Here is a 15907-nt window from a genome sequence, read left to right as displayed (position 1 = left end):
AATCCACTCGTTAGCTGCGGTTAACAGCAACGGATGATGAGCCATTTTGACTGGGATGGTTGGCAGCAATTGAATGATATGCTAGCCTCCCAGTCAAAATGGATTGGACGCCTATTGCCGTCAACGGCACTGAAACATGATCATGCTACTGCTAGTGTGTGTAAAGCTGTGAAACTAACATAAGGCTAAAAATCTTAGGTTTTTCAATAAATTTGGAAATTTAATGTAATATATAATGTAATAATATAATGTTATATGTAATATATGGACACTTAAGGTCACTTTATATGTACAGTATATATTACATACACTGCTAAAAAAATATAATGTAACACATTACAGAGCTGAATGAATGAAATATTTTAATTAAACACTTCATCTCTTCACTTCGTCATCATTTGATTGATGTATCAACCCATTGAGGTCCAGATTTGGAGTTATACTCAAAATTAATGTGAAAAAACACACTACAAGCTGATCCAACGTTGATGTAATGTCCTTAAAACAAGTCTAAATGAGGCCCAATAGTGTCGCTGCCGCATGCCGTTATCACCTCCCTACAACGCCTGGGCATGCTCTTGATGAGGTGGCAGATGTTCTCCACAGGGATCTCCTCTGAGATCTGGACCAAGGCATCACTGAGCTCCTAGACAGTCTGAGGAGCAACCTGGCATTGCCAGATGGACATAAACAATGTCCCAGAGGTGTTCCATTGGATTTAGGTCAGGCGAACGAGGGGGCCAGTCAATGTTATCAATTCTTCAAGAAGTGTCTGCATTCTTCAGTCACACGAGGTTGGGCATTGTCGTGGGCCAGGAGGAACCCAGGTCCCACTGCAGCGTATTATATATAATAAAAAACACGGAAAACAGCAATGAATGAGTTAAGTTAGTTGCTAGCCAGAGTAATCTTGTGTCCATATTTTTCATTTTATTTATTATTTTTCTATGTATTAATTATAGGTGGGGGGGCTTTAATTTCTTTAAATTTTCAGTTTTTCAATTACCATTTTTTATTTTCAAAACTTATTTTTCCATTTTTAATTGAAAACAAAAGAGCAAAAAAATATTTTGGGGGAAATAAAAAATATTCAGTAAATATTCTCTATTTTTTGGTTTCAAATTAAAAAAAAAAAAATCTAAATATTTTTAAAATTTGCAAAATGTTTAAATTTTTCAGAAAAAGGAAAAAAAATCTGAATATTCTGACTTCTGCAGTCCTCAATTTTCAGTTGAGGACTGCACCTCATTTACTTTCGCGAGCCACACGAAATGACGAGGTGGGCCTGATCTGGCCCCCGAGCCACAAGTTTGACGCCAGTGCTTAATCATATTATAATATTACTTCGGCTAGCAACTGGTAATTGAGAAAATATCAATGGAGAAGCTTGCTGTTCAAGCAGTGAAATTCTTATTTAACTAGGATCTTTTGGAATTCATTATTCATTTTAAGCACCCCACTCCAGTACACTTGTTTATATGGACCGCTACAAGTGAATACTTGTTGTGTTATTTTAACTCATTGACCATTGATGGTGGTAGACCAACAAGATCTGCTTTAACAATTAACTGTTTTTGACATTGTTACATTGGTTGGGGTCCATTCATAGCAGGTTAGGCCTTGTACCAGCGCACCCATGTGACCACATGTCCTCTCCCAGCTGTCCCACCAGTGTGGCGGATAATGGGTGTCCACGAATGAATGATGCGTCATTATTAATTCACGGGTGAGACAAAGTGCTTGATAGATTAAACAAGGGCTACAAATATTCACTAAACAGGTGTCCTTTTAATGCATTCTCTCTCACTCTGTAATATACAGGGTGATTCAAAAAGAATGTACCAAAACCATTACGGTATATTTAAGAAATATATATATTTACAACTAGCTGGATACAAGTATTGTATATAACTACAAGTTTTTAACCCTTTAAGGTCCGAGCCTTTTTTGTCTGATTTTGCATGCCTTTGATGTTGCCTTTATATTTCAAAGAAAGAATTGTTCACAATGGCCTGGTTTGGTTCCTTTCTTCAGAACACCTTAAACTTTATGTTCAAACTCTTGTTTTCTTCACTGACCAATAATAAAACATTTTGGGACCAAAAAGATTTTGTCAAAATTTGTAATATTAATGTCATATTGACAACCAAACATGCTCAACGAACAGTTTTGAACTTTTTTTTTTTTTTTTAAAACCTGTCCTGCTCAGCTGTTTGACACGGAGAATGGAAGTCTAAGTGCCCGGATAGTCTGAACAGTTTTAATGTTTCACATTGAGAGTCTGACATACTCCCTTTGTGATCATTCAACATACCTCATTTATTATGACAAAACAGCGAACAGGAAGGGGTTTATGGGGGAACAGAAGAAAAACACAACAGAAGAAAGAAGAAACACAACAACAAGAAATACATTGAACGCCTAACTACACTAACTACTAATATGTTGGTGCTATCGTCAGCTAAATGTATTTCCGGTTGACACCATGTGGGGGGCCTGTTGACCAGGGAAAGAGGGGGAAGAAGGTGGGGGAGTCTATAAACTAAGTGATAGAGTGTACACAAATCATCTCTGTGATTTAGAACCCAGTAATCGTGTGAATCTCTAGTGAGTGTAAGCCCGTTGGCGACCGACCCTGCGCCGCCCCGCCACCAATCCCGGCACCGGGACGCCCCGCCCGAGCGGCCCAACAACATCTAGCCGCATGCGGGCCCCGCTGGGCACGCAGCAGCCACGCAGACGAGCAAGACGCCACGCGGGCGCCGACACAGGGCCACGGGCCCACCACAGTTTTGAACCTTGATAATATCTATTCACCATGTTAGGATGAACATTCAACGCAAAAAAAAAAAAAAATTTTAGATTTGATAACTCAACATAAACAGCAGGTATAGTCATAGACGTATTTGTCCTTTATACATGCTCTGGTCAAAACAGGTGATGTACAGTAGACTACAGTGCAAAACAGTGAAAAAATATATGCCTTCTAACACAAAAGGGCTTGGAGGACATCACTGCGAGTTTAGGTATTGCACCAATCCCCGGATGAAAATGATGTACACACAATCAAGCTTCTTGAACACATTTATATACAAAAAAATTGAGGAGACCGACTATGGAAAAAAAAAATATGTAGGCTTAGCCAGTGGTGTCCGACTTCTGCCGCGCTAACTTCTCCAGCATTATCTGCGCTGACAACCCATCCCTCTTAAATGCTGACCCCTTCTCCTCTTTCCAGTGGGGCAGTGAGTGTAGATCGCTCATTATCCCTACGCATGTACAGTACATGAAAAACAAACGTGTAAGTGTTCATTAACAAAATATATGCAGATATAAATAATAATAATGGAAACATAAAAAGTCACTGAATATCTGCTACCTCCTAATCTTCATATAGAAAGAAGATCAATAATTGTACTATAACTACAAATGCCTGTCTGAGATACAAATACAATATACTACACAAATGACTTTGATCTAATGTGCTCATTTTATTATTACATATACAAACACACACACACAGTTATATAGCATCAAAAGACTTACAGCTTCAAAAGATTTTTTTTGTTACAGCATCAAAAGTGAAGCAAGTTGTCTTACCTCTGCTCGTCGATGGCGTCGCCCACGTGTTCAAATCCTTTACTCTCTTAACTCGTGGCTCATCCGAAGAAGACTATGACAAACTTGGTACATCCTCTTCCTCGAGTTGATGAAAAAGCACAAACGCTTGCGCTAAATTTAGTTTTCGATTCGTTCACAAAGTCGATCGCCGCTCGCAACTTGGATAATCTCCTCCCTCCGTCACAAAGTCGATCGCCGTTTGCTACTTTCCCTCCCTTCCTCTCGTTCGGTTAATCCTCGATCAGGCTCAGCAGTATATTTATAATAGTCGCATTGTCCTCTTCCATTGTAACTTCAAAAGGGCTCCTTGGATATATAGCGCTTTTGGTTTTTAAAAAGGACAAGAAATGATGGAAACATGGATATAACAAATGATCCATGCAGTGTTTTAATGTTTGAGAGGTCAATAAAACTATAAATCTTAAATGGCATTATCTCAGGTTTTACTTGGTCGATCGACTTCAAATAAAAACGAGAGTAAACCAACTTCAGCACTTTCAAACGAGACTGACAAGCAGCACATGGGTGACGTAATTAAAACGTGAGGGGGCTTCAAAGACTACACTGCGACTTTTAAGAGTTAATTCATGCTTTACAAGTTCTCAATGTGACCACCACCAGCGGCAAAAACTGAAAGCACGTTACTCTGTGACAATGGCACATATTTTCACAAACTCAAGAACACAAAACGCCTTCTGCTGAGGAGTCGCCATTTTGAGCATAAATAAACGAGTGATTTTCCGACAAAGACAAATTGAAATTGACACCCAGTTAAATGAGGATAATTCCTGTATCAAATGACCGCTAAATTTAATCTAATTAAATGATTTTAAAATGAATAAATGTGTGAATATTTTGGCAAATTCTTTTTTAATCACCCTGTATATTCAATTTCTTCTAATTGTGAGAGCAATTTTTAGAACTCAAAAGCAACTGGGAATAAATTTTAAGAAACAACAGTTACCGTTTCCCTCATTTTTTAAGAAAATGTCAGAAAAAACATTTATAAACATTAGTTTTAAATGAACTTTTACAAATAAAATGAGAAATATTTTAAAAAACAATATTAATTGTATCTTTAATTTTAAAACTTTTTTTAAAAATCCACCTTATTTTTAAAAAATTAAAATACTATTAAGGTGCTGAAAAATGAGGATTTAACGATTTTGAGGTCAACAATACCTCTAAATAATTTGACTACCATTTGATCATCGATTAGCCGAGTCATGTTGACAGCCCTAATGCAAATATCTAGCATTTTCAATACTGTATGACAACCAAATCAATAAAGTGTTTGAAATTTTACTGTGTGCTGGCCACCCATTTAACCAATATTTCACTTTCTCTTGTCTTTTTACCGCCATCTTGTTCCCCTTTGGCACTGCTTTCGACGGCTTGGTCGAGGCCTAACGTAGCCGCAGTTGGCAGCCCGGTCCCCAAGATGGACGCAAGTGTGGGTCCTTTCCTCTGCGATTCCTGCTGGTGGTTTTCTGCGGTGTCCCCCTTCGTCTCCAGCTCAATGAGCTTCTCTAGGGTGAGCTCAGCCACATCTTTGCCAAAGTGTTTAGCCACCGCCTTCAGAATGTCTTCCTCTTCCTCCAGCTCTTTTTCACTTATTTCTTCCACCGTTGAGGACATGCCTGTAGCTTCGTCCAGGTGTTTCTGCAAGTCTAGTAGGATACAATTTCAAAATTAGATGAGGTGCCATAATTACATCTGATTCACTGGCAGGAAAATACAACACAAACAAAACAACAATTAACAACATTTGTAAGTTGAAAGAGGCAATTTTGAAAGAAATTTACATTACAGTTCATTCCCTTTTGAGATACTTCCTGTTGATTTCAGGAAATTCACGGGCCACTTTGTTTTGATTCTGAGTCACTTCCTGTTGATTTTGGAGCATTTCGAGGTCACTTGATGTTAATTTTTGGTCACTTCCGATCGATTTTCAGTGATGTTCTGTTGAAGTTTTGGGGGAATTCACGGGTCACTTCCTGAAGTTGAAGTTTTTGTCAAAAATAATGTTTTTGTGGGTGCTATGTTTCATTGGCAATGAATGGAGGGTAGAAAATGTGTTGGGACATTTCCGTCAGATTTTGGCAGACAACATTTCTTCGACTTGATTTTGTGAACATTTTTTGTGTGAGACTTATATGACTGGAAAAAAACTGTAGGACACGTGGCATTTGAAATGTGAAGTTTTATGTTTTTGAAGTTGGAAATTAATTTTGAATTTGGTGCAACATGAATATTAGGCGCAAAACTGCAAGAACCTGCTTTTTAAATTTGTGGAAAGTTTCCAAGTTGGAACAGTGTAAATCAGTCAAAACACGTGGCATTTGAAATGTGAAGTTTTATGTTTTTGACGTTGGAAATTAATTTCGAATGTGGTGCAACCTGAATATTAGGGGCAAAACTGCAAGAACCTGCATTTTATTTTTAAATTTGTGGAAAGTTTCCAAGTTGGAACAGTGTAAATCAGTCAAAACATGTCGGCTTTGCGGTGGAGCAAAAAATTTAAGAACATATACAGGGGTTGGACAAAATAATGGAAACACATAACATTTTGGCATCATAATCATTGAACATGATCTTTAAAGGATGGCATGAGGAACATTCTAATGAAGTTAAGCATCTCGCATGGCCAGCACCATCCTTAAACCTCAAAATCATTGAGAATTTGTGGTCAGTTTTGGAGATTTAATTAAGACGTCAATTTCCACCGCCATCGTCGCTAAAAGATTTAGAGTACCATCTAACTGAAGAATGGCCTAAAAGTCCTTTGGAAACAATTCACAAGTTGTATGAAGAAATACCTCAGGGACTTGAGGCTGTAATTACCGCAAAAGGCTGACCTACATCATATTAAATGAGTTTTTGTTGATTTTTTAAGGTGTTTCAATTATTTTGTCCAACCTCTGTGTATGTACCGTATTGGCCCGAATATAAGATGGCCCTGATTATCAGACGACCCCCTCTTTTTCCAAGACTCAAGTTTGAAAAAAAGACTTTTTGAACACCAATTTCTGGTTTTTGAAATGTAAATAAACCAATCTATTGTGATAAATTAACAAAATTGCAATAACTGCATTAACCATCAAAGTGAAGTCTAACTGTAACTGTAGTCTTGAAACAAATCTGAATAAGGAAAAACATTGCAATAAAATAATGCAAACTGTTTAAACTTGAGAGTAGCTGAGATCTGTCATGACAGAACATCGCTTCAATGATATCTGGCGCCATCTAGCGTCGTGAATGGGTATAATGTCTAGACCGCTGAGATCTGTCATGACAGAACATCGCTTCAATGATATCTGGCGCCATCTAGCGGCGTGAATGGGTATAATGTCTAGACCGCGAATATACCATCTAGACCCCTCTTTTTCAGGCTTATTTCAATGCAAAAAACACCGTCTTATATTCGGGCCAATACGGTATATATGCAGGGTGCTTTGCTTTGCAATGAATCCCCACAACTAGTACATTATATCGCCGAGTTCGAAATGTCCAACTTTTCTGAGCGGTCTTCTAACGAACACATCTTGCAGGCTGTAGTGTTTAACATTTGTTTCCTTCTTTCCTACTCAGCCGTTTGTACATACATCAAGGTTCACGGTTGTGTTCCCTTGTGTTTGTTGTTGCGTGTGAATGTCAAAGATAACAAGATGAACTATTCTAGTGGTATGAGTCAGTGTTGTCTAACCTTGTTTGGCGTAGGCCGCGTAAACTCCTCGCAGTTTGGGTCGGCTGCTTTCCAGCTCGGCGTCGATTTGGTCCTGGTAACCTTCGATCTCACCTGCCGCACAATCTCGTTCATGTGTGCTGACAAAAATGAGCCCTGCTTTTGACAATACCTTCCAGGTCATCCATCTTCTTCTTCAATTCCACCTCCAGCTGAAACCACAACAGCAACACGCCACACTTTATATGAACCCATATCGTCTCGGGCTGCTATCATCAATCGACAATTAAACAATGATTAAATTGACAACTATTTTGATTAATTGTTTAGAGACCTTTTTTCCTAAAAATGGTCAAAATCCAGTTTTTAGGCAACTTAGACAACATTATCTTTTTCATTTTCCATCCTAATTAAAAATAAAAAAACATGTAAATGCTCTCCGTTTTAAAGTTATTTTTCCCCTCATAAAAGCAAATTCTTATTCTTATATAAAAAAATTTAAAAAATGCTAAATTATATTCGACAAGCATCTTTTAAAATGAACCGTGTTTGATATATTTTCAAAAAACATTTTTCTTTGTCTTTGTTTTGGCCATTTAATCAAACATTTAAATGAATGAAGTACAAGTACAAATCTCACATAATACTTCATTGATTAAAAAAATAATAATAATAAATGCATTTTTGTTAATTAAAAGGGGAAAGCAAAGTATAATCGCTGATTTTAATCGTGATTAAAACAATCGTTGCCCAGGCCTAACATACATATACAGTGGTACCTCTACATACAAAGTTAATTCATTCCAGGACCTTGTTTGTAAGTCGAAATGGTCGTATGTCTAAATTCTCAATAAATACTGATGTTACTATTGCAAATAGTATGTAGCATTTGGCTTTGACTTTTAGTACAGCGGGAGACGAGGACAGACCAATCTGCTTACTTTGTCTAAAGATGTTCTCAACGGACAACAGGAATTTTTTTTTTCAGCGAAAACATGCCGAATATTGCCAACAGTCGTCCCGCTTTGTCAGTGTTACATCGGTAAACCAGCGAGCACTGTTAGCATCATATAAGGTGGCATAACAAGTTTCTCAGTGCAAAATAACCCCACACCATAGCAAAGAAGCTGATACTGCCTGCAGCAAAAAAAAAAAAAACAACTGCCCCTCTGTCCAATGACACTGTCCTTTTTGTTTATTAATTTTTGTTGTTTCGGTGTAGTTGTTTGGCATATTGTCCTCTTGAGTTAATGTTGCTAATCAATTTAAAATTATTAGTATTTATTGATTTTATTAATTTTATTTTTCAGTATCAAACGGTCAAAAAATGTATTGAGTGTATATTTGCAGTAAGGATGTTGATGAGTTTTTGTTGTTGTTTTTTTTACACTTTATTTTATGTTGATCTATATTACTTTGTCTTTAATATTAAAAAGGACAAAATGTTACAGAGAGGTGTACATATAATAATAAGAATTTTATAGACAAATGGTACCGCCGTTTATTTACAGTGAGTTGGGGAGGGCGCGAAACATTTACATCTTCCTCGGGGGGGTGGGGGGGGGGGGGTGTAACAGGAAATAATTGAGAAGAACTGCTATAATCAGACGTCTGTCAACAGACCTGTTCCTGGCGCTTCTTGAGCAGTCCGGCTGTGAAGCAGGGAGGATCACACTCCTTGTCCAAGTCCACCTTCATGAATTCCTCCACCGTCAGAAGGCTGGTGGGTGTGTCTGTAAACTCATTCAGTCTAAATGGCGACAAAATATGTCAACATGCACGTTTTGTCTTGATTCGCCATTATTTCACTTTACTTTAGAAGAGCAACTTAATGCTTTCACCTTTTTTTCAGTGTGTTCTCGCACACTTTGACCACGTCAATGATTTCTTTGGGCGTGCGGCGGAATTCGTGCATGCGGGCGGCCACCAGCAGAGCTGCGAACACACACACAAAAAAAATTTATGTTTGTAATAAAAAAAAAATCCTTCATAAATCAAAGAAAATTCTGCAAATACTTTATCTTATTCTTGTTAAAGTAAAACTCTTTCCTGTGTAATGTTCTTATTTTTTTCTATAAAATGTATTAACTATATAATAATAATTCTGTTTTATTGTTTTAAAATTATGATTTTTTCCCCCTTTTGAAACATTTATGTAGTAAAATGGCTCAATTCTGGTTAAACTTTTTTTTTCTAATAATCAACTTTTTTCACGCAAAATGATGACTTTCTGTATTTTCCATCTCATAATATTTAAACTTTAATCTGTTACAATTAAGAAAAAAAAAACTCAAATTTGGCCCCAATTCTACAAAATAATAATACAGTAAGTTTGCTCCTTGTAAATTTTTGACTTTATTTTCTATTTCTTTTTTTTTTTTTTTTTTTTTTTTTTACTTCATTCTCATAACGATTCAACTTTGTTTTATGTTGAAGACTTTTTCCCCCTGGTAAAATGCTGGCAGGAACTGGTTGTTTGACAAAAGTACTGTACTAAATCGCAGTAAATGCAAATGTTTATACTGCAGTATTTATAGACTGTGGGCTTGATAGCAGTCAGTTTAAAACCAGGAAGAGGCAACAACCTCGCCTGCCTCCTCGGCGCTCCCGATATTAGTGGGCATAGAAGAAAAACGAACAAGGCAGTTACTTGCATATGGTCACATTTACATTAGACCAAGAAGACTAGGTTCCGGTTAGATAGCTACTTCGCAACAACACTTCCAAATGACTTGTTAAAAAGGTTCAGTATTCACACTGCTCCAACGGAACCTTCCGATTTGCATCACGTGGACAAAAGGCGCAATCATTGACTGGAAAATTTAGAAAAGGAAATACCTTCCTCGGAGCAAAGCGGAGGGAGCGTGGTTTGACGCTGCACGTCATGTAGCATAAGTGCACCCTGGTCCGCTTCCATTCACGTGTGAAGCAGGGTGTGCCAAAAGCGGACCAGAGTTCTTTTGGTCCGAACTAGAGTTCGGATGCGCGTTCACATTTACAAAACGAAGCGGACTATCTGAGAAAAAGAATTCTGGTCTATTTAAAAATGACCGTGCTAGTGTGAAAGCGCCCTAAAGCACAGTGTGATGTACGGCTGTGACAATATATAAAAATGGTGATATATCACGATCCTTTGTATCCGAAAAGTTTAGCGATATAAAGGTGTCAATGTTTTAAAAAAAGAAAAATACAAATTAAAAAAAAGGAACCAGTAGTTTGCCAGCAAAATTTTCCACTAGAATAATGTCTATGTTAACTCATTGGCTGCCATTGACTATGATTGACGTACAATTTATTATAACTGGGAGGGCGCGCCTGTGAATGGCGCAAAGACTTATAGGTACGCCTTCCAAGTGGCAACTAGAGGCGTGCAAAATTTCCGATTCTAAGATTATTTGCAATTTGGCCGTGGAAGATTCGGGAACGATTCACAAACATCCAAATTCCGATTACAATTATATCATGTAAGCGGAACTAAAACACAGTCAGAGCGGTCTTCGGGACGCAATGACGAACGGACAGAGAGTAAATGTCATGTTCAACCCATGCCGCTAAATAAAAAAACAATAATACCTGACTGCGGCCGACAGCCTCAACAAACAACGCCCAGTTGCTATAAACATAAGGCCACATAATGCTATGATAGATATCACATATATATAGAACTAAATGCGAAATGAAAGACAGCGGCATTAGAACATGTACAGAGAACTAGATGCGAAATGACAGACTTGCCGGCGTTAGTAAACAGCCGCCATCTTAAAGCAGTAGACTTCGCTGGAAGGCTCTGTTGTAGCGAACCTAATTAACTTTTTATCTAAAACCCTCCTAAATGGGCAAAATCTTGACTTGAATCTATCTTCAAATGAAGAAACAGTTTTAAAACTTTCAGATATCGAAAGTAGAAGGGAAATTATGGAATAAGAGGAGCAATTTTAACTTTAACGGTTGATTCACAACATTAAATTAATTGAATGTAGTTTAAAGCTGCTGATACAAAATGGAGACTTGGGTATTTTATTTATCGTTTTGTTTATCGTTTTGAACTGTTAACTTGATACTGAAATAGTAGTTTGGTTTAGCCTGAGAGTATTTTTGATCAATTTTGGAACTAATGTACGAAACATTAAAAGATAATTGATTTATAATCGAATTGTAGCCTCTGAATCATAATCGAATCGTTAGGTGCCCCAAGACTCCCACCCCTAGTGGCAACCGTGACTTTAATAATAACACATTTTATTTCAAAGCTCCTTTCACAACACCCAAGGACACTTTAACTGAATATGTAAGAGCTACAAATAAAGTAAACAAAACACATTAAAAGCAGAGTATATCAAAATAGCAGGAATGAAATCATGACACAAAACAACAGATGATCGAGATGGAAATGAAAATTGAAATATTTCTTTTGAGTTTGGATTTTAAAAGTGGGAAAGGTTATATTATGAAAATAAGAGGGTAGAGAGTTCCAGAGTCGGGGGTGGGGGGGTGGGAGCAGAATGACTAATTGCTCAGGAACGAAAGGTAGCAAGATGGACCCTGGGGACAAAGAGTTGGAGGGTATAAAGTCAGATATGTAGGGTGGGGCCAGGCTGTGAATAGCTTTTAAAGTGATGAGTATTTTGTAGATGATCCTTTGTTTAACCGGAAGCCAATGAAGTTGACGGAGGATGGGGGTGATGTGGTGTGTGGTGGGGGTTCTTGTGATGAGGTGTGCTGCCAGTTTTGGAGGAGCTGCAGTTTCTGGAGGGATTTATTAGCGAGACCAAAGAGCAGTGAATTGCAGCATTCGATCTGAGAGGTGACTAGGCTGCAAATAAACGTGGCAACAGTGTGGGGACTGAAAGATGAACGGAGACGAGAAATATTGTGAAGATGGAAGTGGGTTGACACGGAGATGTCATTAACATGAGAGCGAAAGAAAAGTGACACCCAGACTCGAGTTGAGGGAGAGATGGATACATTGCGGATGGGAATAGAGAAATTATTGTAATTTGTGAGCATAGCGGGAGTGGCTACTAGGAGGACTTCAGATTTTGAACTATTTAGTAGTACGTATTTTGAGGAGAGCCATGAGTTGATGTCTTGTAAACAAAGGGTGAGAGAGGGAGGTGGGAGTGAGGAGGTTGCTTTCAAGGAAATGTAGAGCTTGGCATCATCCGCATCGCAACGAAAGTGGATATTATATTTACGGAAAATGAAACAGAGGTGGAGGATGTCGATGATAAAGTGGAGCGGCCCCAGGACAGAGGCCTGGGGCACACCAGTGGAGACTGGTAGTGAATGTGATTGTAGGGAACCAAATGTAACGAATTGCGTGCGGCCAGTCAAATAAGAGGGGAACCATGCGTGCGGTGTGTGGGCGATACCAATGGAAAGAAGTCGGGTCGAGAAGGATCTTAAGGGAGATGGTGTCAGAAGCAGCTGTAAGGTCGAGGAGAACAAGAATTGATACAGTGAAGTGGACCGGAATCAGAAGCTATAAGGAGGTAATTTTGAGGAAAGCTGTTTGGGTCCTGTGAAGAGGGCGGAAACCGAACTGAAACTGCTGGTAGAAGGTTTTGGTGGTGAGATGGCTGTTGAGTTGAGAGGAGAGTTTTTTCAAGAATTTTAGAGATGAAGGGTAAATTGGAGATGGAGCGGAGGTTGTTATAATTGATGAGATCCAGGCCAGGTTTCTTGAAAATGAAGGTGATGGTAGCAACTTTGATAGATGGAGGGACAGATACACAGATATGGAAGAGGAGTGGATGATATTGGCGATGACAGGAAAAACTGAGGGAAGGCAGGTTTTAACAAGAGCTGTGAGAAGTGGATCAAGGTGACATACTGTAGTGGGTGAATTCATGACCGGCGTGAGTAAACTATGTAAATCAGGGGTGTCAAACAGATTCCACAAAGAGTCGATGTAGGTCCTGGTTTTTGTTCATACCGATCGAGCACGGACAGTTCAACCAATGAGGTTTCTGCTAAAACAAGCAGCACCTGACTGCAATCAACTGATTACACTTTTAGACACCAGATTGGTGAAAAGGTAATCATCTTGTTTGGTAGGAATGAATTCCAGTACCCACTGCGGCCCTTTGAGGACTGGTTTGACACCCCTGATGTAAAGTGACGGTTGCTACTCGGAAGGTGTACCAGCAAGTCTTTGTGCCTGGATTTCTGGGTACGGCTTCCGAGTGGCAACGGTCTCTCTACATAGTTGGTAAATATATGACATATGTGATTGTTCTGTTAACACACGAAACAGTGGGCTTGACTTGATCTGCCTAATGGATAATGAACCCTTTTTGTTGAATCTGGCAAGCGCCAGAATAAATTCGAATAAAATATTTGTTTAATATAAAATCAGCATCAGAGGGTTCAAAGAGACGAATGCGGGCCCGGAGCCGTTGGTTGCCGACCCCTGTACTAGGGGTGGGAAAAAAAGTAGGTGTGTGTGTGTGTGTGTGTGTGTGGCATAAGAGTAAGAAGGTTACGCAAGGAGCAGCCGAGCGAGCGTGCCTTGAAGGAGAACTGTTATGTAAGCTTGATTAAAAGATCGGTCATGCGTGCTGGCTCTTCCACCTGCTCACGCCGTCATCACTGTACTTACTTATTTGTATTATTTACGTTTCAGGGCTAGGACATTGAGTGATTTGCTTTGGCTTTTTAATGAGACTTTTGCCGCAAACATCCCCTGGCGTGCACATTCGTTTCTATCTTTTATGAACATTAAACATGCAGGCGGGACACGTGCTTGTATTGCAAAGGAAGAAGTACTAGGTCTAAAAAAAGTTGACATTTAGTTCATAATTTGGAATATCTTAAGTAATAATTTCACTCAAGAAAAATTACATTTTTATTCCCAAAATTGTTTTCTCTTTTTCTCTGGAGTGTTTCTCATACAATTCCAAATTTCCTGTGATAATTATTTGTAAAATCTACGGTGTCAATCTTGTAAAGAAACATTATTATACCCCCCAAAAAATGACCTTTTTATTGTTAAATCTGGAGTTTGTTCTTGTAAAATCAGGACTTTTTTCCCATATGATTACAATTTCTCATTTATTTACATGAAATCACCCAAAAAAAAATGACAACGAGAACTATCTTGGAAAACCAAATTTTGGGGCAATATTTTTTACTTTCTCAAACTAAAATAACTGAACCTTGAGAGGCCACACATGTGAGGATGCTTCGCAGAGAAAAGCTCCCCACATATAATATTGGTATTTTTACAGCATGCCGCACAGCCCACCAATTCACACAGGTCCAACTTCTGAACGTTCCAAAAATTCCCACAATGCAGGCGCTCTTTCAATTTTGCCCCTGATGTTCATGGTTGCGGCAAAAAAGACCCATTCATTTGCTGCAGCAAAAAAAAAAAAAATTCAATTTTTCAAAATGTACTAGTACTGCATTTTTGTTCCGATTAACATAATTCACACAAAAAAAAAAACAAAATCTAGGCATACAAATGCCATCAGCCAGTTTTAGCGAAAATGTACAATTCCCCTTAAAGAAAATAACTTCTCCGTACATTTTCAATGGCCCCATTCATTTCTAATGCCTCCGTTCAAATCCAATGGCACAGAAAATCTGCGAACTGCTGCAAAATAAACAGGAAGTGACCCAAAATGAACAAGAAATGACCCAAAATGAACAGGAAATGACCCAGAAATGCTCTTAAATGAACAGGAGGTTAGCCACAATGCACAGGAAGTCACCTGGGAATGCCCCAAATTCGTCAGGTAAACCTGGAAATGCTACGAAATCAACAGGAAGTGACACTTGAGAGTTTACTTATCAGCAGAGCATAGCTTCCACACGCAACTTCTCCAGAAATTGCATGTTCAAGTTTCTTAACATTATTGTTTTTTTGTTTTTTTTTTTGTTTTTTTTAATTTCATAGTATATAAATGAGTGCCCTTATGAAGGGTTAACCCTATATTGCCAAATGCATCACATTTGATACACCAAAATTTCATGATTTTGAGACTAATTCAGAATTTTGACATTTCTTTTTGAAAAAAAAAAAAAAGTGATGCAAGTCAACACATGCATCTGCAAAGTGATGCAAGTCTACACATGCATCTGCAGGTTCCATGAAAAAAAAAACAGAATTTAGCAAGGGTTATAGATATCTGAGCGCTTATTACACATATTCATTTTGACTTTTCTTTTTACAAATTTGAAAAAAAGGTTTCATTAGGACCTTATTTTTCAAATTTTGGGATTCTCTGAAAATTGCTTTATATTGCTGGCATTAAAGGGTTTAAATATATACTGAGGTAAAAAAAAAAAATACAGTAGTGTATATATTTAAACTTTACCCTTGAAACAAAAGACTTTTTTTCTAGTAAAATCAAGACGAAAAATTCCAGTAAAAATTGGACGGTTATTCGGTTGCATCACTTACCTGCCCCACAGAGTCCGGATGGTCTTCGTCCAGTGTGCATCCAGTCTCTCTTCATCCTCTGGACCAGGCGCAATGCCGTCATAGACACCTCGTGGTTCTTGTCGCCGAACTCCAGCAACTGGGTGAAGCGCGGTATGTAGAGGCACGGGTCTGCAAAGTTCAGCAAAAGACAGAAAATTATTATCTTGATCATG

General features: G+C 38.3%; 1 protein-coding gene across 2 annotated transcripts in view; it reads right to left on the bottom strand.

Moving 5' to 3' along the window:
• LOC130930870 (transcription factor IIIB 90 kDa subunit-like) overlaps positions 1-15907 on the bottom strand; it is an 84227-nt gene that overhangs the window by 44284 nt on the left and 24036 nt on the right. For both annotated transcript variants that reach the window (XM_057859123.1, XM_057859122.1), the window contains 6 exons: positions 15714-15863; positions 9148-9241; positions 8930-9056; positions 7479-7518; positions 7328-7420; positions 4980-5291 (listed from right to left, as the gene is read on the bottom strand). In XM_057859123.1, the coding sequence (XP_057715106.1) occupies positions 4980-5291; positions 7328-7420; positions 7479-7518; positions 8930-9056; positions 9148-9241; positions 15714-15863 (816 nt within the window). The remainder of the gene's footprint in view (positions 1-4979; positions 5292-7327; positions 7421-7478; positions 7519-8929; positions 9057-9147; positions 9242-15713; positions 15864-15907) is intronic.

This window comes from Corythoichthys intestinalis, chromosome 15 (genome assembly GCF_030265065.1).
Source record: "Corythoichthys intestinalis isolate RoL2023-P3 chromosome 15, ASM3026506v1, whole genome shotgun sequence".
NCBI lineage: Eukaryota > Metazoa > Chordata > Actinopteri > Syngnathiformes > Syngnathidae > Corythoichthys > Corythoichthys intestinalis.
Note: the sequence above shows the minus strand (reverse complement) of the source record. Positions and strands in the feature narration are given on the sequence as shown.